This window comes from Hypomesus nipponensis, chromosome 11 (assembly GCF_054491055.1).
Source record: "Hypomesus nipponensis isolate SF chromosome 11, ASM5449105v1, whole genome shotgun sequence".
NCBI classification, from domain to species: domain Eukaryota; kingdom Metazoa; phylum Chordata; class Actinopteri; order Osmeriformes; family Osmeridae; genus Hypomesus; species Hypomesus nipponensis.
Genome location: NC_140371.1, coordinates 10,693,203 through 10,717,850, shown reverse-complemented (window position 1 = coordinate 10,717,850; position 24,648 = coordinate 10,693,203). Strand labels below are relative to the sequence as shown.

Genomic DNA, 24,648 nt, shown 5'->3' with positions numbered 1-24,648 from the left:
CTTATTCATCTGCTTTTCCGTGTCTCCTCTCCCTGGCACAGCAGTGCTGTTTTGTTTGTCTAAATGGTTTGAAGATGTTCTGTAGGTCTCCGGGCCCTGAGAAGCATCCCTCTCCAGCCTCGTCTCTCTGGCCCTGCCTGGCAGGGGGGCTCACCACCACAGGGGGCGGAGGGAGGGGGGGAGGGGGAGGGGCACAATGGCGGCCGCACAAAGGGGGCTCCCCCCCCCACACTCGAACACAAGGCCTGGAGGACATCTCATAGCGTGACACTGGACACTGGGGGACACACAATGCCGCCGGCACAAAGGGGGGCTTCTCTGAAGACAGGACTTGGAAGACATCTCATGGCATGACAAGCAGGCCAGCTCTCAGGATAATTAGCCACGGGGGCCCGTGTGCGACCTGGTGAGGGGAGCCATCGGTAAACACCTCTCTCTTATACACGCCGACGGAAAACGCGGTCATCGGCCAAAAGACTGCGGTGGATATGAAGAAGAAGCCACCCAAGCGCTTCCTTCCTGATGTCGTACCGATCGTTCCTTGGATGAGAAGGCAGTCTTGGGAGGAAACCTGATACCCTCGCCTTTTCCGGTCGCGAGCTCTGCTCCGTGTGAATAAGAATACTTGCCGGTAGGAGCGCGGGCCTGGGCGGAGGTCCTGTTGTGACAGAACCATGTTTCATCTAGGCTTCTGACGCGGCCGCTCTGCTGCGTGGGCGGTATGTCCTCCAGGGCTTTTTAAGAATGGCGATCTGGGAGAGCGGTTTGAGTCATTACCCAATCAAGAACACTTCTTCAGTGCTCAAGGTCGGGGAAATGACAGTTAATGATGTTGACTGCTATTTTACCTCCACCGAATTATGACTAGGCTTGCCGCCTTTAATGAGCCTAGCTCGGTAAAGGTAATGGCCCAGCGGTGAGAAGGGGGGGGGGGGGGGGGGGGGGGCAGACGCTCAGGTCTCTTCTTAGAGACTCGGGCCAGCAGATAGCGCCATGGAGATACAGACAATCACACGCCTCTCTTTATGCCAACTGTCAGTGAACCACAAAGGAAGAGGGGGGCCATCTTCAAAAGCGTGTGACTGTGTGCGCAGGTGGGGCCACTCTACTGCTTCTGAAGGTGTGTTGAGGGGGTATTAGAGTATTAGCTCGCTCAGCTCACCTCTGAGTCACCTCACGACTGTGCCATGAAGCTTCTGATTGAAAGGAACCATTCCAAAGGTTTAAAACGGCAACACATAAAGTTTTTTATGTATTTTTTATTTTTAATGGCCTACTTAAAAACAATATATGTGTATATACATATATATGCAAAGAGTCTTTAGTTGTCCATTGTGCTGTTTATTTTTTCTCCACATTTGAATAAACATATTTATACAATTGTGTGAGGACAGAATTAGCCTCGCAGCCTGTTTGCCATGTCTAATCATACGTGTTTGCGTGAGCTTCTGACAAAAGACTTAACTGACAGAGTGACAGTTGATTTACAGTTCTATCCCCCCCCCCCTCATCCTTCATCTGACGGTTGTGTCATCAAAGTCACATATCCATCCTTTCCTCTGTGTGTCTAACACTGAATGATAAATATGTAAGTCCAAGCCAGGATTCACTGCCAATTATGCATTCACAGAGATGTCTGTTGGAATGTTGCATTTGACTGAAAAGGATGGCGTTCCACTTCAGGCAGCCTTGTCCTATTCTCCCAGTACTCCGTGTAAAACTAGAGACCAAACGACAGTGATGAAAGGAAGAAATGATCCCAACGGTCAAATCAATATCTCTCTTGTTCGTATCCATTCCGCTTTTGTTCTTTTACAAAAGACAGTAAGAGCATGATTACTGACGGGTTTGGTGAAGATCTTTCATGACTAGTTACTTCACTTTTTTTTTTTTTTAAGCATGCCGACACTCTCATTACTAGACCAGATGACTGTTTATTGTGCAGTAAACAAGCAGTACGTAATATCTCTTTGTTGGTTGGTTGGTTGTGGACTCGTCTGATTGAAGCGTCCCAGTTTTAGCTCGGAGTTTATTATGCAGTAAATCATTTAAACAGCGGGTCCCTGCTACATGGGAAAATGAGGGCAGGATAGAGGCTTTAATTGGTATGAATACTTGTCTAATTATCACTTCCCTGTCTGGTCCCGATGCTAAGATTATGTAATTATCTTTCTGTAACATTGTGGGAACGATATTGCTTTTTGGCGTGTCGTCCCCGAGACGTCTCTGTTCCTGACACTTAGCGGGCTGCTTAATGATATGCTAGAAAGACAGCTAATGATGGCATAATAACAGCTTGATGAAAGGCAGGGCAGACCAACAGAGGATGGGACTGCAGAAGACGCAGCACTTTGTAGTACTGGGGATCTGAAGGGACAACCACCCACATGTCATGACACATACAGTACACTGTGGGTGTGAATGTACACCGGCGTCTACCTTTTGTCTCTAAAGATAGGTTGCAACATAACTGACAAACATCCGTGCGTGAAGGCTCCCGTGCAGTGCTGTACGCCACGCTCCCGGCCAGCCCAGTGGTGCGCGTTCACAAGCGCCACACTTAAACTCCCTATTAGGAACTCCACCTGATCCATGTCGTAGCGACGCGGTTACACACGCCATTACACTGACCCCCGCTGAGTCCCGCTTTGTTCAGGAGGTAGAACCACCAGGTGGACCCCTCCCTGGGCTGGCAGGCTGCTACACTCCTCCCTCCCTCTCCCCACTACTCACTATCTAATCTGACGGCTGGAGCCCGCAACTCGGCATCCAACTGGTGTGAACACAGGAATAGGGCTGACATGCATCCTCAGGACACGGGAGGGGGAGGAGGGGGGGGGGGGTAGAGGGAAGGGGGCGGGGGGGCGGGGTTGCTGTGGGGGTTGATGGGTAATCTCGTGGAGGGCAGGGCTGAGCGACGGTGCCCCCTCCCCCCCGACTGCCTCGCAAACTTTTTAATTAGCGCTAATTACCTTTGCGGGGAAAACGTTGGGGCCTGAAAGGATTGGTGTCAGCAAGGGAGAGATCAAAGATTGTGTTGCGGTGCATTTTAATGGGAGGTGTGAGGAGGAGGAGGAGGAGGAGGAGGAGGAGGGAGGAGGAGGAGGGAGGAGGAGGAGGAGGGCTGTACTGTGGAGCCCCAGAGAGCTGCCCAGGTGGCTCTCTACCAGGTCTCGCTCCAGGCCAGGTAGGGACGTCTACCGACCACGCCCACCCCCCCACCCACCCCTTTCCTCCCCCCACCCCACCCCCAATCTCAAATGTTTTGAGGTTAGGATTTGGAAAGTTTACTGTGTCTATGCTGGCGTGGGTGTGCGTGTGCTGCCAGGGCTGAAAAGGGCTTTTAGCCGCGATGATTAGACTGGGCGCGTGGACATGGCTGTGGCAGGCTCGTTGGTCCGACAACTTCGATCATCTGCCTTGAAGTGACGGAACGCGTCGTGATTATTTGCTATTAGGTGGAGACTGAGGCATGCGCACGCTTGCCAGATGACAGTTGGCCCAATGAATGGCTCACTCTCGCAAGGATACGTTGAACCGGAAAATCAACCAAAGCCAAACCAGTTTCTTGTGTATTTAAAGTATTTCCGTTGGTTCATATTTCCAATATATGTTCATCCATTCCTGTGCATTCATACTCTGTTGTGAGTTGTGTGTGTGTGTGTGTCTTTGTGAGCAAGGGCGAGAGCACGCTTTAGCGCAATGATGTACGCACTGACTGGGGTGCCATCTTGGAATTGATTTTCAGCTTAGATTCACTGGAGGGAGAGAGCGTTTGTCATGTGAAGAGACAACTCATCTTTCAATACCAACACTCACGAGAGGCATAGCTGCACTGCCAGCACAGAGATCAGGCTGAATGAAGAGGAATGTGTCCACGCGGCGCTGGAGGAGCATGCTATTGCTACGTGCCGTTGATACGCCTCGCCAGTTCAGCCATCAACCATACGTCCCTGAAAGAATGACATCACCCTTTCTGGAGATCCCTCCCTCCCCACTCCCCATCGCTTCCACACAGAGGCCCCTCTCCCCTGACAGACAGCCTCCTATCAGGTCAATGTTAAAGCTTAACTTTTTGTCCCGGGCCAGGCAAGGGTCAAACCAGGCTTAGAAGGTCAGAGCTATTGGGCTGTCAGTCAGGTCTTTATCCCTGTGCCTGTAATCTACATCTTGGCCTGCCTCTGTCTGTCTCCGGGCCTGCCTCTGTCTCTGGATCTGCCTCTGTCTCTGGGCCTGCCTCTGTCTCTGGGCCTGCCTCTGTCTCTGGGCCTGCTTCTGTCTCTGGGCCTGCCTCTGTCTCCGGGCCTGCCTCTGTCTCTGGGCGTGTCTCTGGATCTGTCTCTGGGCCTGCTTCTGTCTCTGGGCCTGCTTCTGTCTCTGGGCTTGCTTTTGTCTCTGGGCCTGCCTCTGGATCTGGGCCTGCCTTTGTCTCTTGGCCTGCCTTTACCTCGGGACCTGCCTCTACCTCATGAAGTCCACAATTGCCAAATAAAACAAATGAAGGTTCTGTTTAGTATATAAAAAAAGAAGAAAAAAAAGATATTTGTTTCAATTTGAAAATGATGTAAACCTCTGCAAAGTTCAGAGTGTCATGCAACGTCTATTTAATGATGCCTCTGTAGTCAGTAACGCTTTCAACATGTGATAAGGGAGACCGGTGTTCAGAGCAGATTAAGCCCACATTGAGGAGTCTCTGCCTGTGGCTCACCCCCCCCCCCCCACACACAGACACACACACACACACATACTCCCCCCCAACACACACACACACATACACACTCCCCCACCCCTGCACGCTCCCCACACACCCCCTAATGATTTGCATCACCATTAATAGTAATTTACAGCTGCCAGGGAGAGGAGGCGTGTTAATCCTCTCACGTGTGAATCGACATGCACCCAGGAAGAGACCAAACGAGCATGTGTGTCCTAGACGTGTGATCTTTAAATGACTGCCACCTGAGGCCTGGCCGATGTGGAGGGATCCCAGACACACACACACACACACACACAGATAGAAAGAGAGAGACACACCCGGAGAGCCGAGAAACAGAGAGCTGACAGAGAGGGATAATGACAGGCTAATCCACCACCTCTCTGCCAGCCACCACCATCACACTTTCACAGCCCCCTCGGTCAATGGCCATAGCTGATGGAGGAGGGGCGGGGTGGGGGGGGCAGTAGAGCCGGAGCGAATCAGAAGAATGTGGAGGTGGGCTGTGGGGGCATGAATAACGTCGCTCTGTCGTCGTCGTCCCCCCCCCCCCCCTCGTTACGGCCCCTTTATGTCCTCACAACAACTCCTTTGTTGTGGCGGCGGTGTCGTCGCACAGACCGCACCTGTTGGAATCACTTCCTTCTCGGTGATGTCATCGGTCTGTGACGCCCGACTGGCTTTCCATGCTGATGAGGCAGGAGGACAGTCCCTCTCTCTGTCCTCCTATACAAACACCTCCTACCTTCTCCTTTCCCTCTTAGGTTTATTAAAGGGGTTCCGGACTCCCAACCCCCCCCTCCCCCCACCCGCTCCCAATTCGTTATACTCCCCTATCCTGGCAGGCAATCTGAAGTGGGCGCTGGATAGTCCATTATGCACATATGAAGGCCATCGCGGCCCTGGTATTGGCCAATTCATCAAACGTTTATCTGCTGCCCTCTGAGCGGCGTGTCAATTTGCCTGTCAGTCCCCCAGACCCCGGCCTTCCTATTGGAATAAAAGCATTACTCCTCCACCGTGCCACTGGCGGGCTCTGAGGTGACACCGGGCCTAAAGCATACAGACACACAAACACACACACGCGCGCGCGCGCACACACACACACACACACACACACACACACACACACACACACACACACACACACACACACACACAGGGGACATGAAGATCTCAGCTGATCACACAAAGTGTTGCAAAGCATGCTAAGCTGCTACGGATGCCTCTGGGAGCACTCGTCAGTTTGTGTCTTTTTTGGTTGTTTGTGAAAGATGCTATGCTGGAACATAACTTACTTGTGTTGGACGTCAAGAGGCCTAGTTGACCTCTTACGGTCAATTCGCCACTCCAAAAATGCTTGAAAGTAATTCACTGTGACGTGTCGAGGGGAACAAAGACACCAGGCCGCCGAGCAGATGTGTGGAGGTGAGATGACTGCCCCTGCATCGCTCATTAGCTTGGGAAGTTCGAAAGAATGACAGACGTTTCAGCCAATAATCACAGAGGGTTTTTCTCCCGACGCTGTCAGCAATGATTTATCAATCAGTGTGTCTGCGTTCGTATTAGGCTATTGATCCAGCTGTCTCTGGTCCGAATGTCTGTCCGCTTCTTAGGTTCAGGTTGGATGTGTTGGAATACTCATACCACCATGCAATTCAATAGGGTAGATTATCTCCATACTACGGTGCACGATATAATGGCTAATGGGATGCACCAACTGTCTCTAGTTCCATATCCTCAGCTCACCTTATCAGCTTATCTGTACATTGTTAAAGGCAGGGTAGGTAATGTTGCTGAGACACACTTTTTGTCATGTCTACTGTCATAATCTTCCCATCCTGGTGGCAACCAATACATCCAAAGGTTTGACAGAAAAAATGTATTCAATCCGATATACGTGGGCGTCACAGGACCGTAATAAACATGACCAATCATAAAGTTCAGACCGACCTTAATGATTGGACGGCATTCGGACGGAATGCAATGATTGGCCGGGCTACTTGTCTGTCTATCTACCTCCCGGCAGTCAGGCGTTCATGTGGTTTAAGGAGAATGGCTTTGAGGGGACAGGGTGGGATATTATGGTTTGAATACTATTAAACGCGAATAAAGATTGCAAGGTTTGCCAAATATACCAATCTTGCCTTTAACCATTTATTCTCTCTATCTCTACACCAGAGCTCTAATATTACTGCTACGACTGATTGTCACACATGCCCGCACACACACACACACACACACACACAGTGTATGTGATGTATGGCAATGAGCTAACCCTGGCTAAGTGGTAGGCCTAGAGTAAAGACAGCGAGGGTGAAGTATGAGGTCTGACAATGAGCCTGATCATAATTATCTTAACAAGGAGAGGATTCGTCACTGCACCTCATTAAAGCTACCGTCTCTCGCTCCGTCACCCCCCCTTTCTCCCTCCCGTGCTCGCGCCCTCTCTCTCTCTCTGGCTCGCTGGGTCTCTTTGCCTCTCCCTACTCCAGTCTCTCGCACTGTAAATCCAATGGAACCGGTGGTATTACAATTTCGGTGTTCTTTCTGCCTAATCACTTCAGCGTTGGGACACAGCTCAATTACACTCATTAGGTTTTCATCAAAACAAGGCACGCTGCTCACATTGGGAGGCGACGTCATTGACAGTACTAACCGTGTTGGTTCTCCGAGCACCACATAAACAAGAGCACACCAAAAACAACCCTTTCAAGTAATGAAACCAAATGCGGGTGTTCGCAAAGAGGGAAATCTAGAGAGAGTAGCAGACTATTAAAGTTCCCCTTACTGTAGTTAATGCTAGAAGGGACTTTGCCTCTCCCCTGGCTGTGAATTTAACTGATTAAATCAGCCAGTGGTGACATGAACACAACAATTAATAAGCCCCAACCACCCCTAGTCCCCCCCCCCCCCCCCTCCACCCCAGCCACGAGGCTCCCTTTAACCGAGCAGCTAATAACATAACCCACGGGACTGCAGACCTGACACACACACACACACACGTAGGGAGTTTTCAGTCAGATGTGACTCTGTGCAGAGTGACTGCACCGTGTTTGTATGTCTGTGTTTTGTTTGTTCGTTCCGTGGTCTTTGTCCTTCGTGCCCTGTGGTTTGGCTCCTTTCCTGTGGCCAGTGTGTGTGTGTGTGTGTGTGTGTGTGTGTGTGTGTTCCCTCTCTGACTCTCCTTCCACTCGCTCACCCACACTCACTCACTCTCTCTGTCACATAACCCCCCCCCCCACACACACACACACACACACACACACACACACACACACACACACACACCAGCACTGCTTGCCATCCATTTGCTGACATCTTGGTAAGTGTTAGAGTTTACATTGTCTCATTGGCTCCGTGTGTATAAAGACACTATCCAGAGCAAAAGGCCAATCAGTTCACACAGGGCTACGGTGCTGACTGGTTGCATACACCTGGAGCTTGTCTTGATGGCTACAAACTATTAAGCATTTCATCAGTTGTTTTGCTTACGTGGCGGTAAAACGGTTAAACTTAAAAACAAAATACATAAAACAAGCCTTGTTGAAATACTTCTTTAAAAAAAGAAATACTTTTCGTCAAAGTGGGGTTGTCTGACAAGCTGATCCAGTTCCTTCTCAATGGTCTGTCTCAAGCCAGGTCTTGGCAGATGTAAATGTCAATTAAGTCACCCAGGACACATTAACATGGTGGGGTGACAGCCGGTGGCGTGTGAAGGATTAGACAACACACATACGGGCTTTGTGCACCTTCCAACGGCTTGAACTTTGCAAGGCCCTAACATTACCCTGAACACTCCTCTCCATCATTTTTATGCGCTTGTGTGTGTTAAAGGAGGAGGGTCCGTTGAGTAGGGGGGTGCTGCAGTGCTTTATAAAAAAAAAAAAAAAATGGCGTCGAAGAAAAAAAGAAGGAAGAAAAAAAAACTAACAGCTGATAGTCTTTGGTGTTAGAACCTTAAACTGGCCCCCATCACGGAAGAGTTGCAAAAGTTTCCCTTTGCCGCTCGCCCTGTGATTGTGAGAGCATATTCCGGTTCCGCTGTGAAAATGATGGATGACAAGTTAAATTTGTGTCCGGGGAGTGAAGGTGAACTGTGACAGAGTGATTTGTCTTGGGAATGGAGGGTTAGGGTCAGGCGAAACTGGGCGCCTCAAGGCACAAGACATTGACAAATTCATCCTGCCCGCCGCATTTCTGAAGCCTTTTGTTTTGAATCCTGGCTACTCACAAGTGACCCCCCATCCCTCATCCTGCCAGGGGCTGAACGATGCATCGCCATGCCAGGGGAACACAGCACCACTAATTCTTGTCATTCACCCCCCTCCCCACACCCCACCACCCCTCCACCCCTGACAGGCCCCAAACTCTCCCAGCCAGACGTGGAATAGAAAGAAAGAGGCTGAAATATTTATTTAATTCTCCCCATAATAGGCTGGTCAGATTTAAGGCCATATCATTTTTTTCCTGTTGCCTTATCATTGCAGGTCACTGGCGGGCCTCAAAGCGTTCACTCAGCTGGAAGAGCTCGTCGTCGACAACAATCTGCTTGGAAACGACCTCCGGTTGCCCAGGTTACCCAACCTCCACACCATGACACTCAATAAGAACCAAATATCCTTCCGAGCAAGGAACTGCTCCCCGACTATCACTTCCCGACACCAACTCTCCCTGATGGAGCACATGCAGAAGACGACATACTTCCATGAGTCACTGTGAATGTAATTGGTCCTTTGTTGTATACGAGGCAGGACTCTTCTGAGACATTTGTAGAGAACTTAAAAGTACATCGAATATAGCAGAGAGGTGTTTGTCACTGACCGACAGCATCCCAAGCAGACGTTGTTTCTGAGCCACAGGGACCTCTAGTGGAGACCGAGGCAGGAGTTAGTCTTTCGTTTGACATTCAACATGAGATGTCGTAGAGGCAAGACATGTCATCCATTTTTTTTTTTTTTACTCCAGGCAGAACACCAAACTGGCTTACAGTCTAACTGAGAAACACAAACATTGTTGTTTGTCAACATCTGGGAGCTGGAACCAGTGAATTGACCCAAAACAATAGATGGAAAAGATTGGGATTCCAGTAATAATTCCAGAGCAGAAAAAATATATTTTCCTTTGTCTCTCATTAGGCCTACTAGTAAACCTTGACCTGAAACCGCCACACACACACACACACACACAATTCAAGACACATCATCAAAATGTGGTGTGGCTGCTTCAGATCAGTCAGGGTAAATGTGAGTGAACTAACTTGAGTGCAAGTTTAACAATGTGTCCTGTATTTTTTATTTTTTTTCCCCCTGCATGGCTACATCAACACATGGGCTAATGATGCTGACACTTACCTGCACGGTCGGCATTTAAACCGATACTTCTTGAACGACACGTCAGGGTCTCAAAGCCGAGTTTGGTTGTGAAGTGGTCTGCACATGCTAATAGGCCAATTATGTACATCCTGTCCCCGGCTCGGTGCCATTTTAAAACTCAAGCGCTGCATTAGTGCAGTTGTATTTTGACACGTTAGTGCTCCATTTTCCAATGAAGTGAATGTATTAGTGATGAATGTGACTGCTTACGGGCTGTTTGTTATTTCTTTCCCCCCACATTTCACCCCAAAAAGTTTTCCATCGGCGCGACGCTGGGAATCACGGACTGTTTGAACCACGGGGCATCCATCATGTTGTCACTGCTCTGTAGTTGGCCACCTATGAAATGAGGGAGAGAGGGAGAATGGGAGAATGGGATAGAGAGAGGGAGGAAATAGAGAGAGAGAGAGTGAGGGAGAGAGGGAAGGGGAGACCAGGATGGTGTGAGGAGGGAAGAAGTGGATAGAAAGAGGGATAGAGAGAGAAAGAGACAGGGAGAGACAGGGAAAGTAATCGAGGGAGAGAGATGGCGTGTGAGATGCAAAGGAAGAGAGAGTCTAAGAGAAGAATGGGTGTGACAGAGAATGAAAGAGAGGAGGAGAGCTGAGGAACTATACAGCCAAATTCACTCACAACATGCCAAACTCAGAGCCTTAAATGCCCCCCTCCCCATCGTCTGTCCACTCAAACAAAGCCCTGGCCCGGGTGGTAAATGTGACGGCAACATGTTTTACTGTGGGTATAAAGGGTGTCGGGTAGCCTATAAGGGAGGGGTTGCGGGGCAGTAAATGCTAATGTAATTAACAGCGCCGGATCCTTGACCTCTGACACCTGACTGATATCGAGGCTCTGCTGGAGCACTTGGCTGAGGAGGCCCCTGCGCTCGAGTACCTGAGCTTGCTGGGAAACGAAGCCTGCCCCAACGAGCTGGTCAGTCTGGACAAGGACGAGGACGACTACCAGAGATACAGGTCAGTCCGTCAGGTGACGTCGCACACTGATGTCAGGGTTTTTTTTTTTTGCGTGTGTATACGTACATATTGTACGTACATAGTGTTCTTTTATTTGAAAATGTTCTTGTTATTGATTTTTTTTTTTTTTTTTTACATGTATTGTTTTTGCCTGGAACATTGTTTGAAAAATATATATATTCCAGCGCAGTTCAAACACGTATTTTTCCGGCAAGAATAAGGACTCGACATCTCACGACTAGATTGTAGATGTAACCACGTTGCACTAAAAGCATTGTGAAGCCACCCCACTCTACACTCTGTTTTGCAAAATGGATTTCATGTGTGACTAGTCACTGCCACAAATGAGTGTTTACTGCCCTGCCTTACAAGAGGAGATGATGCATCGCACACCAAGCCACTCTTTCAGCCATGCAATCTGACCACATTTTGTCAGGGTCTTTTACATGAAATGCGATAAGAGGTAAAAAAAAAAAAAAAAAAGCGCCTGCTCTCTTTTGTCTGTTTGAGCTCTAAGTGCTTGTTCCTGACTCTGTGTTGGGTATGAATCATTTACCACCTAGCTTTTACTTAGAGGGCCTCTCTCTCTCCGTCATCCCCCCTCTTTCTCACTATCTCTCTCTCTCCCCCCCCCCCCCTCCCTCCTTCCCCCTCTCCTCCTATGCTTGTGTTAGTGCTGAGGGACGGCGTTCTGTTTTGACTGACAGCGTCTGTGGCCTGTGATGTAATATTCATCATGTGTCACATAGTAATGCATCAATTTGAGCGGGATGCAGATTTCATGTCTGACACGGTTAGGCGGCAGGCAGGTCGTGACAGGACTGGCCCAGGGCAATGCATACCCCCAGCCCTCTGCCCCGGGACAGGGGTTCTCTCAATTACCCACGGGAAACACACCATCTCTCTCGCTGTTCGCTGGCTCAATTAGTCCACTGACACCGATGCAAACGCACACACACAGACAGACACTCTTAACGTGTGTGTGTGTGTGACGGGGATAGAGAGAACACCGTCATCGCTGTACGGTTTCACTGTGGTGGTCGAGATGAGCCGTATTGTGACACCGGGGGGTGTCTCTGCGTTGAGGAGGAAGTCTGACCCGTAACGGTGGAACGCCCCGGTAACAAAGCCTATTGTTGGCCTCCGTGATGACATCTTGTCGCGGCTGACATAATCAGGGTCTCAGATCTCTGGTTCCGGCAATGGATCAAAGAGTTCTGGGATTCACAGTTTGGCCCGAGGGGTTCCAGCCACCACCACCATCCTCTGCACCCGAGCCAGTAGTCACGCAAGTCTATCTTCTCAAACATGATAAATACATGACCCAAAAAATTGACTGTATAAATAATAAATCCTCATTCAGGGAATAATGCGCAGCTAATGTCAACAAAGGCTGACTCGTAATCTTGAAAGTCATTGACACGTTTATTATTTACCATAGTAGCATTTGTGTCACAGGTTGGAGTCGGACGGTATTTTTAGTTCAATGTTCGTCATCACGCAGCTACTGTGCACTCTGGGAAGAATGCTGAAGCCATATTTGGATGGCTACCCAGACATGTTTTGGAAGCCAACCGGTTAAAACGCCACTCCACTGCATAACAAAGCGGCCCATGTTTTTTTTCCTCGTCCTGCCAACGTTCACCTGCAGTGTCGTAAATATAGTGTGTCATACTTTACAGTGTGCGCCCTGTGGTGGCTCCGCCCCTCCCCTCCTGTGTGGGCTCCATCATTAATATCCAGAGCTACTGACAGGACCTTGTCACTGGCTGTGACCCTGTGATGTGGGGTTGACTACGGAGAATGACCTCTCTGCATTCTCCCAAGGGCATGTTCATATCTCATCAGGGTGATGTCATCAACATGAGCCAGAGCAGGAAGCGCGCGGTGCAGACGGCACCGGGGAACGACAGTCCATCCAGAACAAAACTAGCTACATGTACCCCCTTATTCTGCCATATTTACATGGATAAATACACGTTTTATATTTGTATATAATATAGATACTTCTGATTATGATTAGTAGTAGTTGTAGCAATCATTATTTATTTCCTGGTGCAATTACACGGTACTGTATCTTCATATACATGTTTAGGCCCTTTTCCAAACGGGATCATTTAATTCCTTGTAATCCGAGGGTGCTGAAAACCCGGTCCAGCGTCTGCCCTCCTCTCTGTCATAGTCATCCTCCTCGTGGTTTGGTCACACAGAGCTTTTCGTGGGACTCGTCTATCACCCTGTCCTCGTCCCTCCTCACCCTCCACTTATGTGCTGTGTGTCTGTTCAGTGGCAGGGTTCTCCCACCCTGCCCTGCCAGTGAAAGGATCTGTTGTCATCTGTGTATTCCAACCATTATCTCCTGTCGTTTTTTTCCCCCCCCTCTCTCTCTCCCTCCCTCTCTCTGTCTCCCCCCCCCCCCCCCATGAAAGATGGAGAGCGTGAGAGCTTAGAGAGATAGCTGTGATGTTGGCGGGATGACAGTTTGGCAGATGGGGCGTATCTCCTTTCGTTCTATTTTTATTTTGTCCTTATTTTTCTCCGCTTTGAAGGTTATTACGTACACGGAGATATCATCAACATTAAATCTGTACTTAGTAAACAAGACAGCTTTTCATATGTCGTCCCCCCCCCCCCCCTGCTGATGGGTTTACTAATTGAAATCTCGCTCATTTGATTAGCATATCTCCACTTGGAAAGGATTCATATTTCTTGAAGTACAAGAGTGGAAGGGGCAACACAATATCGTTTTGTGTCTGTTTGTGCTGGAGACCTTCCCTGTACCATGACGCCCACAGATCGTGTGTGATGACGCGGCGTCTCCCCCCCCCCCCTCAGGTACTTTGTTCTCCACAAGCTGCCCACGCTGAGGTTCCTGGACAGCCGGAGGGTGACCAAGGGGGAGGTGGACGAGGCCGAGGCTCGAGGGGCTTTCATGAAGGTGGTCAAGCCCAAGTCAGACATGGTGAGTCAGGGCCTCTCCTCTTTAGGCTGTGTGTCACTGCCCACCTTCCGCTGCCTGTTGGACTGGTCAAAGCAGTCACTGTATCCGTCAAAACTGTGCCATTCAGAAGAGTATCTATTCAGACTAATTGGAAGGAAAGGGGGTGGGGGGGACTTTTTCAAGCAATTGACTGGGGAAATGTGTATGGGTAGGACAGCTAAGAGGTGGGGTTGCTGTACCTCCCTCCCTCCCTCCCTCCCTCCCTCCCCACCCTCTCTTTCTCTCTCCGTTCTTTTGTTGTACCCTCTTTTCTTCCTGTGCATGTTGGTGTCAGTCTCCCCATGCAGGGGCTCTACACCATAGCCCTTTGAACAGTGGCTCTTACAAGACCCCTCGTCCTTCTCAACCAAGCCTCTCTTGAATAATTCTGCCAGAGTGTGTCTGTATGTGTGTCTGTGTGTGTGTGTGTGTGTGTGTGTGAGACCACGACCTGACCTCATTCCGTATGCATGAGCCCCAGATCAAAGTCGACGGGCGGCTGTCCGGTCGCGGTGGCATCGCCAAGCGTGACAGCGCTGGCCACCGAAGTGACAGCTCACGTACACGCCGGCCACCACCGCTTAATTATCTCTGAACCATGCACTTATTCTGCCCCCAACCCCCAACCCTCGTTTAGGTTCACATGGACTAATTAGAGTTTGGGATTTCATAGAGTCTCAACCTCTGAGACCTCTCCCCCCGGCACCCCCTCCCTTCCTCCCCCCTCCACCACTTGTTCAGGGCCGGGGTCGAGGAACAGCTTTGTAAGATTTGATTACATTTAATTGTAGCGCCGTTAAATATTCAGTCTTTGGGCCACGCGGGAGTTGTTCTCCCCTTCCCCAGAGCCGAGGAGTCTGGGAGATGGAGTGTGGGATTTACCCATGGACCCAGAGTGGCAGGACAACAAAGCCAGTGAGACAGGAGATGAGTGTGTGTCGACACTTGCCTAAAAAAAAGAAGGGTGCAAGGACATCGTTTTAGACAATCATGCAAAATACTCTTCACTTTGAGCATCGGCTACTCAAGAGCTTTGTTCTTGATCATTGGTGGCAATGTGGCAAATAAGAAAGGGGAAGATTGAAATAGTTTAACCCCAGACTGGCATGCTTGATAGATGTAGGGAAGCGGAATGAACCCACTGTTCACCCACTGCATGTAAAAAGAAACGAGAGCACTTTTAGGATGCATGTTGGCAAGTAGGAGTCACTTGAGAGGAATCTGCTTACAAAGCTTGTCAGCGTTGAAGTAAAGATTGTCTCGGTCCCTTCAGTCTTTCTCTAGATGAAGCTAGGGTGCACTCGGCTGATTGTATTGCATGTTTCTGAATGTTGTGTGTGTGTGGGGGGGGCATATGTGTGTGTGTGTGTGTGCCCGAGTCTGAGTCGAGAGAGGTTGAGGTTTCTACACCCAAATGGATCTCGGAAACTTTCTCTCCTTCCATGTCCATCTGTTTCTAATCCCTTCAAGAGGTTTGGATGTTTACGTCCAGTGTCTCTGGGCTGTCCTGCGTCCTGCCTTCTCCATCTCCGCACCGAGTCAGCGGGGAGGTGGGCGACGTCTCGCGCCCCAGCCCGAGGATGTCGCGCCGGCTTTTCCGTTCCGTTTCTTTTGAGTTCAATGAGACGTGATGCGTCAGCCACAACCGGGCTCGACGGGGCGTGCGTTCCCCCCCCCCCGCCTCTAATTTGCTCCATCAGCAGAGCCATTGTGTTCCGACCAATAGTGCGGGTCGCCAATTAACGAGCACCGCCAACAAACGAGGGCGCAAGGCAGGATGATGGCGTAATTAGATATCTGTGTTTGCTTTGATGTGTCGTGCGGCGGGGTGTCGCTCATCACAGCGAAGCGTGGCGTCGGGAGTTAGCTTGCTTACAGCAGCTGATAATTAGCCGTCGCTGTGTCTCTCAGGCGACTCCCACAGCCGAAAGCGGTGGCGAAATCTCTAACAAAGTCACTAACAATGTTTAAAAAAAAAGTGATTTAACCAAAACCGTGTATAAAAAAAGAGATGCACATAAGAATAACTTTTCTTTAATAAAGCCAGCTCAATGTGATGCAGTCTTCCCAAACCACAGGGCTCTCAATGTCAATGTGGAGGCAGATACAACTTTGTCTGGCCTTATCGTCCGAGGCCTGTTCACAGCATAATGAGAACAGGCAGTACATGTTCAGGTTGATACAAGCCCTCTTGTGGTAGATGAAATCTCGAAAGCTCATATAACGTTCAGTTGTTTCATACTCTGAGCGTGATGTATTGGAACAGTTAATGGGCACGCCATGAAGGAAGCTGTGTTGAACTTTGGAGACCTCCTCGAGTCACATTAGAATTGAGTGTGACCACATTTTAAACAGCTTTTCAATCATGCCATTACGGTATGGCACCGCAGGACAACACATGGTCCTGATCAAACTGTAATGGGCTTTAATACAATACGAATACCATATCTTTTCATACATTCTTAATCATTACCAAGTTTCACAAATCATATCCAGAGAGACACATGCTGTTGTTTTCTGGAAACTCACACAAGTGAGCGTGTACATATTGTTTTTTTCTGAAAGCTACAAATATTTGTAAGTACGTGCTAAGTTTTGACAACTATTGTTTTGCCGTTCAGGATGATTAAGGATGATTCCCCGCAAGAGGGGAATATCGAGCATTTCAGTCTAAATGTGCATGCTAAACATGGACAGCCTGGTTAACTGCGGAACAGAGAAGTATTAGCGAGCGAGAAATGGAGAAATGAACAGAGACATTTCCGTATATTGCATGGACAGGTAACCCAACTGTCTTTTTCCATGCTGGTGGGCCTGGGAAGCCTATAATGCTGTAAGTGGCTGCTACAGTAATTGAGCTGTCTCTGTGTTGTTTGTTTTATTGTGTGAACGCCGTCGGCTGTAAAGATGGTTCTCAGCCATAGTTTTATGAGGACAGAAGGATGCTGACTGTTTTATTCAATTTTGCAAATCTTAAAAGGAGCGAGAGAGCAAGAGAGTTAAACTATCGAAAGATGCAAAGAGAAAGAATATAATTGAAGAATATCTGAAATAAACAAAGTAAACTCAGGAAGAGTTATTGGTGTTTTCCGCCCCAAACCATGACAGAGGATAGACGTAGTGGAAAACCCCGGAGCTGTTTTGGGGGAAATTGTGTGTGTTGGAATGTCATAATGTGATAATTCTCTTTGAGGACTTGGGGGTCATGGAATGCAATGGCGTTAAACCACATAGAGCCATTTGGACCGTCTAAGTGCCGCTTTCGGAAAATACATGTGGCTCTCTGTGGTTTGGTTCTCCAACCTCCCTCAGCCCCGCCACAAAAGCCTTGACATGTTGTTGGAACCATGGGTTTCACTGGCCATGACTATCAAAACGCTTTCCGTTTTCAGATCCTCTGCATTGGCTTGGTCGTAACCATGTCGGATTTGACCAACATTATAACATTTCACTCCTGTCATGCGGCATTCAAGACCATTTGACGTTGGATGAAGTAAGCATTCAGGCCACTCCACTAAACCCAGCCTGAAAGCTACGTCAGCGGGCATAACAGTTCCTCGGATGTCACTTTGATTTCACCCGGGCGCTGAGCTTGACAAGGTTTTTCTTTTGGCGGGGGACACAAGTTCTGCCCCACCTTCCTTTGCGCGTAATACAAAGCAGACAGTGTCGCCTGGTGGTTCCAACCAGTCCCAAGCTCCCATGAGCCTCTGCTCTCAGGTTAACAGCCATGCAATGGAATTGGGGATGACAGTGCCAGGAAAGTCCTCAAGTGGATCCGTTCACTTCTGTTCTTTTTTCCCGAACCTGTTTCACTCGGCGGCAGTTCGCATTAGGTTTGTCACAGAGGAGAGCCAGCCCCCCAAAACGAAAGCGTGATCCCAGAGCCGTGGGTTGGGAGTTGTGAAACGCAATACTTCACTGGGGAAGAGAGGGAGATATGTTTCTCTCTTCCCCTACTCCTTGGGCATGCCTGTAAAGTACACCGACACGTTTGTCTTAGCTCTGGAGATGAGTGACTTCTCTGAATCTTTCGTACGTAGCAAAGGGCTGAGAGTGCACTGTGAATGTGCCATCAAAAGGTTTTCGGAAACATTTTGCCGGATAAATGGGGGTGAAAATACTACCATGAAGAGAAGCAGGTTTATTACTGGTCCACCCGACTTCATTGCCAAGTAAAAACATGTATACACTTGTCTCTTCATCTTCTATCGTTTTACTTGTTGCACCTGTCTTGGTGAAGTTTGTGTAAGGACAACACAGACTTGTGGCTGGTAGAGGATGTGTAAACTTAATCATCTCTGGTCTGCTTTGACTTTACAGAAATACACACACTGACAGATCTGCAAACACTCGTGCACGGTTTTCTGTTTCCAACGTTTAACATCTGGCATTCTGTTGATTGCATCATTCAATATGTTTTCCCTGCCTTGTATTGAAACGAAAGTGTCGTTGGCGAAAAGCGATGTTCAAAATGTAAAACCTCAATGAGAGGTCTTTACGAGATATCTGGAAGTCTTGTAACGGCACATTATGTATAAATGTACCAAACGGATCCTTACTCCCATTTAGGGTGTTCTTTCCAGAGAGTCTGTCTTGGTCCTTTTGACCGTGTGTGTGGATCTGTGGTGATGTGTAGATACGGCCTGTTCAGTGTTTGGACCAGGACTGGGGAGCGATCTAGCAGCAGCTGGAGTGGATAGGTCACACGGGGGTCACGGTCCTGGAGAACAACAGCAATTAGAGAGGGAGTGACTCACACTGTCCACATCAATCACACAGGCACCCCACATCATAAACACACTGTAAAACTTTAAAGCACATTTAATTGTAAGTAATAGGGCCAGGATTGATTTACGACCTCGTTCAAAGCGAGGAGACATGGGGTGCCTGACCCGAGTGTCACGTCACCCTCACGGAAGAATTGATAAATGTATTTTCCCTTTTTGGCCAAATGCATAAAAATAAGCAGATGTTTTTAATAGTTCTTTTACCAGTTGAAATGGCACGTTCATACAGATTTTCCTTACGCTGCTTTGATTTTTACGTAGAACACGAGTAGAAAACCGTCTGTGGTGAAACATTTGTTGTGTTGATGTCTCTTGTGTTTTGCCATTTAATTTGAAGCCTGTCACAAAACTGACCATGGCTAACCACTAAAGAAAGTCAAGCCCTTTTATTCTTTTTTAACAATAAAGTTTTCAAAAACGTTGACAACTGATTTTCAATTTTCTTTCTTTACATAGGAGAATATTCATAGCTATTCTAGCATGATACTAGGCTCTCACTTTGGGTATGTTAAATAGCCTTCTTGCTCTTGGTGAAGAACACGGTCCAGGAATGTTCCAGATATGGTTAAAACCCTCGGGAATGTGCACATTTTTCTGCTCCAAAACTTCCTTTAGACACAGGAAAAGTCCGAAAAATAGAATGTTTCCATGTTTTCAAAACCAAACTGTCAGTTAACTACAGTGTTCGGGACATAAATAAATAGCGTTCCTTCATCCTCTCTCCTAGACAGACCCCACAGAGCCAGCCCAACCGCACAGACTTTGGTCTTTCAACCAGGACACGGTTGCCTCTCGTCAATTACACTACTTATGAGATGATGCTTCAAGCTATTACGGAGTACAGGCGTGCAAGTCCCACAGTGCAGACACTATCAGTCCAATCACAGCTCATCTTCTTTGCGTGTCTCTGGTGACGCAGAGATGTTGCCAGCCTAATGAGAGACAGCTGGTGGGGTTCTGAAGAACCCTCTCTCTCTTTTTTTCTCTCTCTCTCGGCAGTATCTCCGGCAGCCAAGCCAAACTTTGGATCCCTGACAGAGATAGATACCTTATTTATCTGTTTCTTTTTTCGGTTTACGACAAGCGTGCTCGTTAATCAACAGCCCTGTTCTCCCATTAGAGTTAAAGGGCAGGAGTCGGCTTTGATGTTCGCCATCCCTTGGCTGCATCATCCTAAGATTTCTTCTGATTTGATTAGATAAGAGGAGTTGTTGTTTACAGTTTTAGAGTTAACATAATGAGCTAATGCTGATAATAATATATATATAATTGCAGCTCATAATCCCTATTGATTTGAAAATCTGCTATTACTCTACTCAACTTTGGATTTTTCGTTGCCTGACAACAGAAGTATATCATTACCGTTATTATCTATTTATTTTTTATATCTTTAGGTTCCATTTGCACAGTCTTGGAATCCAATTAGCAGAATTGCCGATTGGCATTTTGTCTTATTGTTTGGCCTTTTCCTAAATATATTGAATATATATGTATATATATATATATATATCAATTAATATTTTAGTCATGAGACAGTGTAGGTTTCATTGAAACACTGAGGTCTCAACAGCAGTTGTTGACTCTTTGGAGAGGGAGGGGAGGAGAGGGAAGGGAGGAGGTTGTCGAAGGACGCCAGAACTGAGAGTCCTCTTCATTGAAGTTTGTGCTTACACAGGCCCTCTTTGTGGTTGTTAAAGCTTGTCAGACATGTCAGGCACGGCTAGAAAAAGTATATTGTTTCCAGCCTCTTGGATTCCTTTCTCCTCCCCCCCCTCCACCCTCGACATCTGCCACTCTACAGAGATGATAAATTCTTGCCTCATTAAGCGTGGGTGTGGGATTACAGGCTGACAACACATTAATCACTGGGCTGGATGGCAGCAGACCCGCACCAGCTACAGGCATTGTTAACCAAACTTTTCTAATGTGTCACTCTCCCACCCTGACAGCCCATAATCAATCATTCTGATTGGCAGGTCTGATAGATTACACTATTTATACTTTGTGTAATGAAAGATAGCGTTTCCACCCACTGTCATTGCAGAGACGATGATAGGCCCCGCAGCAGAGCTGAATGGGTACGCACACAAAAAAAGGAAGGGGAGAGAGAGAGAGAGAGAGAGAGAGGGAGAGAGAGAGAAAGAGAGAGAGAGAGAGAGAGAGAGAAAAAAGAAAGAAAAGGCAGGATAGACAGACAGACCTTGGTGCGGCATTGTGAACTTTTAAGTAGACACTGTTGAGCTCCTTGCTGGGGGAGTTTTCATGTAAGGCAGCATTGTTCAGGAACACGGTATAGCTTTAAGGCAGTCTTCACACAGCCTCTGTGCTATTGTCATCTGTGTCGCTATCAGTGGCAGGTCGTGCTCTGGCAGGTAAAACTAGGCTTCGTGTGCCAGGGGATTCAGTTTCTCTGTGACCCCGTCGGTAAGGTTGGGCTTTTTGTTGTCAAGTTCTGTGTTTTTTTTTTCTTTCTTTTTTTGTCTCCGCGTGATTGATTTACACGTGTGTGACAACAGAATGACAAGCCACAATGTACCTTATGTGGTTTTCAATACTCGGAGGCTGTCAGAATAACGGATAGCTGTTTGTGCTCGTTCACCACTCCCGCAAGTACAGAATGCAACGTTACTGTAAAGTCCATGGGAACTTGTGGATGAAATGACACACGTCTAGTCCTCCCCAGGTAGCTGTCTAACATAATAAGGTTATGTTTCGGGGTTTTTTTGTGTCCATTTTCACCAATGTCTCTTTGTCTAGAATTAGAGACCCTCTCAGCCAACTGCGGGGGGATATTGGATATGAGGTTTTTAGTTGAGAGACTGCCAGTTTTCTGAAGAAAAATAGACACCAAATATGCAGTCTATCATGTTTTTGACAGGCAGTAAATTGAGGAGTTTTTCAGGAAGGCAGCACACTGTCAGAAAATTAGTTAACTAGACCATATTATGGAGAGCCAAGTCATTTACCTTCGTAGATGCCATCGCAAATAACTAGCAAGAGCCCACATCCCTGACCTGACATTGCTTTGTGTATAATGCAAAATCTAGTGACATGCTCAATGGGTTCTGTCAGCTGCAGGATTGAATTCTCTGCCTGCTGCGTCTCAGTTTGGAGCATGCTGGTCAATTATTTCTGAGGCTGTCAGCGAACGGGGGGAGACACTGTTATTTAGTGTGTGTTAACTTGGCATCGTTAAAACGCTTTCTCGACAGACAATGGCCCACCCGCGTGTTACGTATTTCGAATCGGGAGACGAAGGTAACCTTCGAATCCTGCTGACCTCTCCCCCCCCCCCCCCCGTTTGCATGACGTGAAACCCCGCTCCGTTTTCGCCCCATTAGGAACAGTAGCTGCCGAGACAAAAGGGAATCGAATGACCGACTGCCATCTAATCTAACATGGTAGCACTCCAAACGAGCAACACCCATTTGTTTAGACAGATTGCTGTGATCATGTGACAGCGCCGCGCCGTTTCTCCACACCATGTCGTCGACAGGCCTGTCCACATGCTATCTCGGTGTGCTTTATGACGCCGCATTATCATACGTCTCGTCTCCCGCCCAAAGAGCTGCGCTACCCGTGGGGGCCGACACTCCTACAGGGATTGTTCAAACTTGACATGTTCTAGTTGTTTGGCGTTGGAACGATCTTGTTACCCGTCTGTCATTAGCATGATCTGTTTTCATTGACAGTCTTTACCGTTCCTACTGTGGAGCGCTGAGCTCATCCTCATCGGTGGCTGCGTGGCGAGGATCACCCCGCCAATAAATATACCGTGGCTTATTTGAGAGGGGGGGTTGACTAATTCATGTTAACCGTGTGGCCGGCACTGAAGTTCATATGAGGAGTAAAACGACTCTGTGTGTGCTTCCATCCCTGGCTAGTCTGGGGCCCTTCGGAGCCAGACTGGGCACGTACTCAGGAGGGAGAAGAGGGGTGGAGGGGGTGGGGGTGGGGGGGTGGGCAGGGACAGACAAACGGTTTCAAGTTTAATCTAGGTGAAAAAGAAGAGTTGAAACATTTGCTTTAGCTACCGTGGTGATGAATAGGGAAACCTGAGCGAGTAAAAGCCCCAGACGCGTCACAGGGCCATGGTTAGCAGGTGACAGCCTCTGTAACCACTTCTCTCCATTTCTGTTCTCCTTCTCGCTCGCTCTTTTTTCTCCCTCTATCCCTCTCTCCCTCTCTCTCTCTCTCTCTCTCTCTCTCTCTCTCTCTCTCTCTCTCTCTCTCTCTCTCTCTTCTCTCAACAAGTCAGACTGTTCTATAATTAATGTCCCCAGGGGCCATCCGTGGGTCAGGCACAGAGGGACTGTGGAGACATGTAGGGGCCCTGACACCCTCGGTGGGCTGGCTGATGCATGCTCGTGGCTGCAGGAGCACAGTGAGGGTGCAGGATGGGGGGGGGGGGGGGAGTAGGGAGGGGGGGGAGTAGGGAGGGGGTGGAGGGGAGGGGGTGGAGGGGAGGGGGGGGTGGTCTGAGTACAGGTGGAGGGATTCCAGATATATCTGTTTGACTTTTCCATCTGAAGAAGCTTTCCAAGAGATGGAGTCTGATCGGGTGAATTACGGGTTTTGGATTTTAAGGGAGGCCGTTATGTTTTGAGTGACTTTTTGCCTGAGCTCTCATGACGTGAATTACTGTATGGATTTATCAATCAAATGTCAGTAGGCTCTAAGTTTGTGTGTTCGGGGGGAGGGGGGTCGGGGGGGGAGTTGCTGAGAATATAAACAATACCACTCAGAATTGGTATTGCTGTGTAAGACCCAAAATCATTATTCCATCCAACTGCAACCGATTTGCTTTCCTTTCACCAATCTTTCTCACCGAGTGGGTAACTGTTTCCCTCACACTTTCAAAGGGGCTTTCATGATTTTTTTTCTTCTTTTTTTTTTTTTTTCTACTCAAAGTGGTTGGATGCTTTGCAGTGTGTTATTGGTTCCCTGTTGTTGAAAGACTTCAGAAGCCGCCGTGCTGGAGGGCACTCACCTCACACTTCGACTGGATCACCCTGTTCCCCGCACACAGGCTCTCCCACACTCCCTCTCCCAACGACACCGGTCCTCCAATACACTCCATCCCCTCCAACACTCAGCAGCCTGTGGCCCTGCTTCACCTTGCAGGCGGAGAGGCCCATTCTCTGGGTCACATTCGGCCTGTGAATGGAAAGAACCGGAGAGGGAAGAAAAGAGAGAAATCCATATACGCACAGAGCCGCCCTCCCCCCTCCCCTCCCCTTGCACTCGCACACAAACACTCCGCACCAGTCGGATTTAGGGGAAACATAACAGAATGCCTATTGCTGTCCCAGCATGCTTGGGAGGAGGGTGTGGAGGGGGGAGGGGTCATATTCAGGGCAGAGAGGTCAAGTGACACTCACACTGCATTCATACCCCTCCATTCACGATGGAGGTGGAAGGATGGAGGGGCTAAGAAGGGGTTGTGAAGGAGGGGGGCACAGATGGGCAGTGGAGGACAGGATAGGGAGCCTAAATACCACAGCATTGTTCCAGGCTTTCAAAGGAAGGGTCGGGCTATTTTGAGAATGTACTGTTTTGGCTAATGACAATATGGCTCCCATGTTTGGTCAGGCTAAAATGGGGTTTCACAAAAATTTTGATAGAAGGGCGCTTTGGTAAGACTTGCCAAAACTCAATGCACACATCACAACAACAACAAAAAACGCTTGCTATTTAATTTAAAGGAATACCCATAAAATGAAATGCATACCTTTGTGGTGGCCAGCTGTGAGCTGATCTCTGGCATTAGAGGGACTCTATTAATATCAGCAGTCTAACCTTCTGCAGACTGGCATTG

General features: G+C 48.4%; 1 protein-coding gene across 1 annotated transcript in view; it reads left to right on the top strand.

The window, feature by feature from the left end:
- The window catches only part of lrmda (leucine rich melanocyte differentiation associated), a 185,307-nt gene that overhangs the window by 112,106 nt on the left and 48,553 nt on the right, over positions 1–24,648 (top strand). The window contains exons 3-5 of the mRNA XM_084709532.1: positions 9,205–9,331; positions 10,921–11,060; positions 13,896–14,022. Coding sequence (XP_084565658.1) covers positions 9,205–9,331; positions 10,921–11,060; positions 13,896–14,022 — 394 coding nt within the window. The remainder of the gene's footprint in view (positions 1–9,204; positions 9,332–10,920; positions 11,061–13,895; positions 14,023–24,648) is intronic.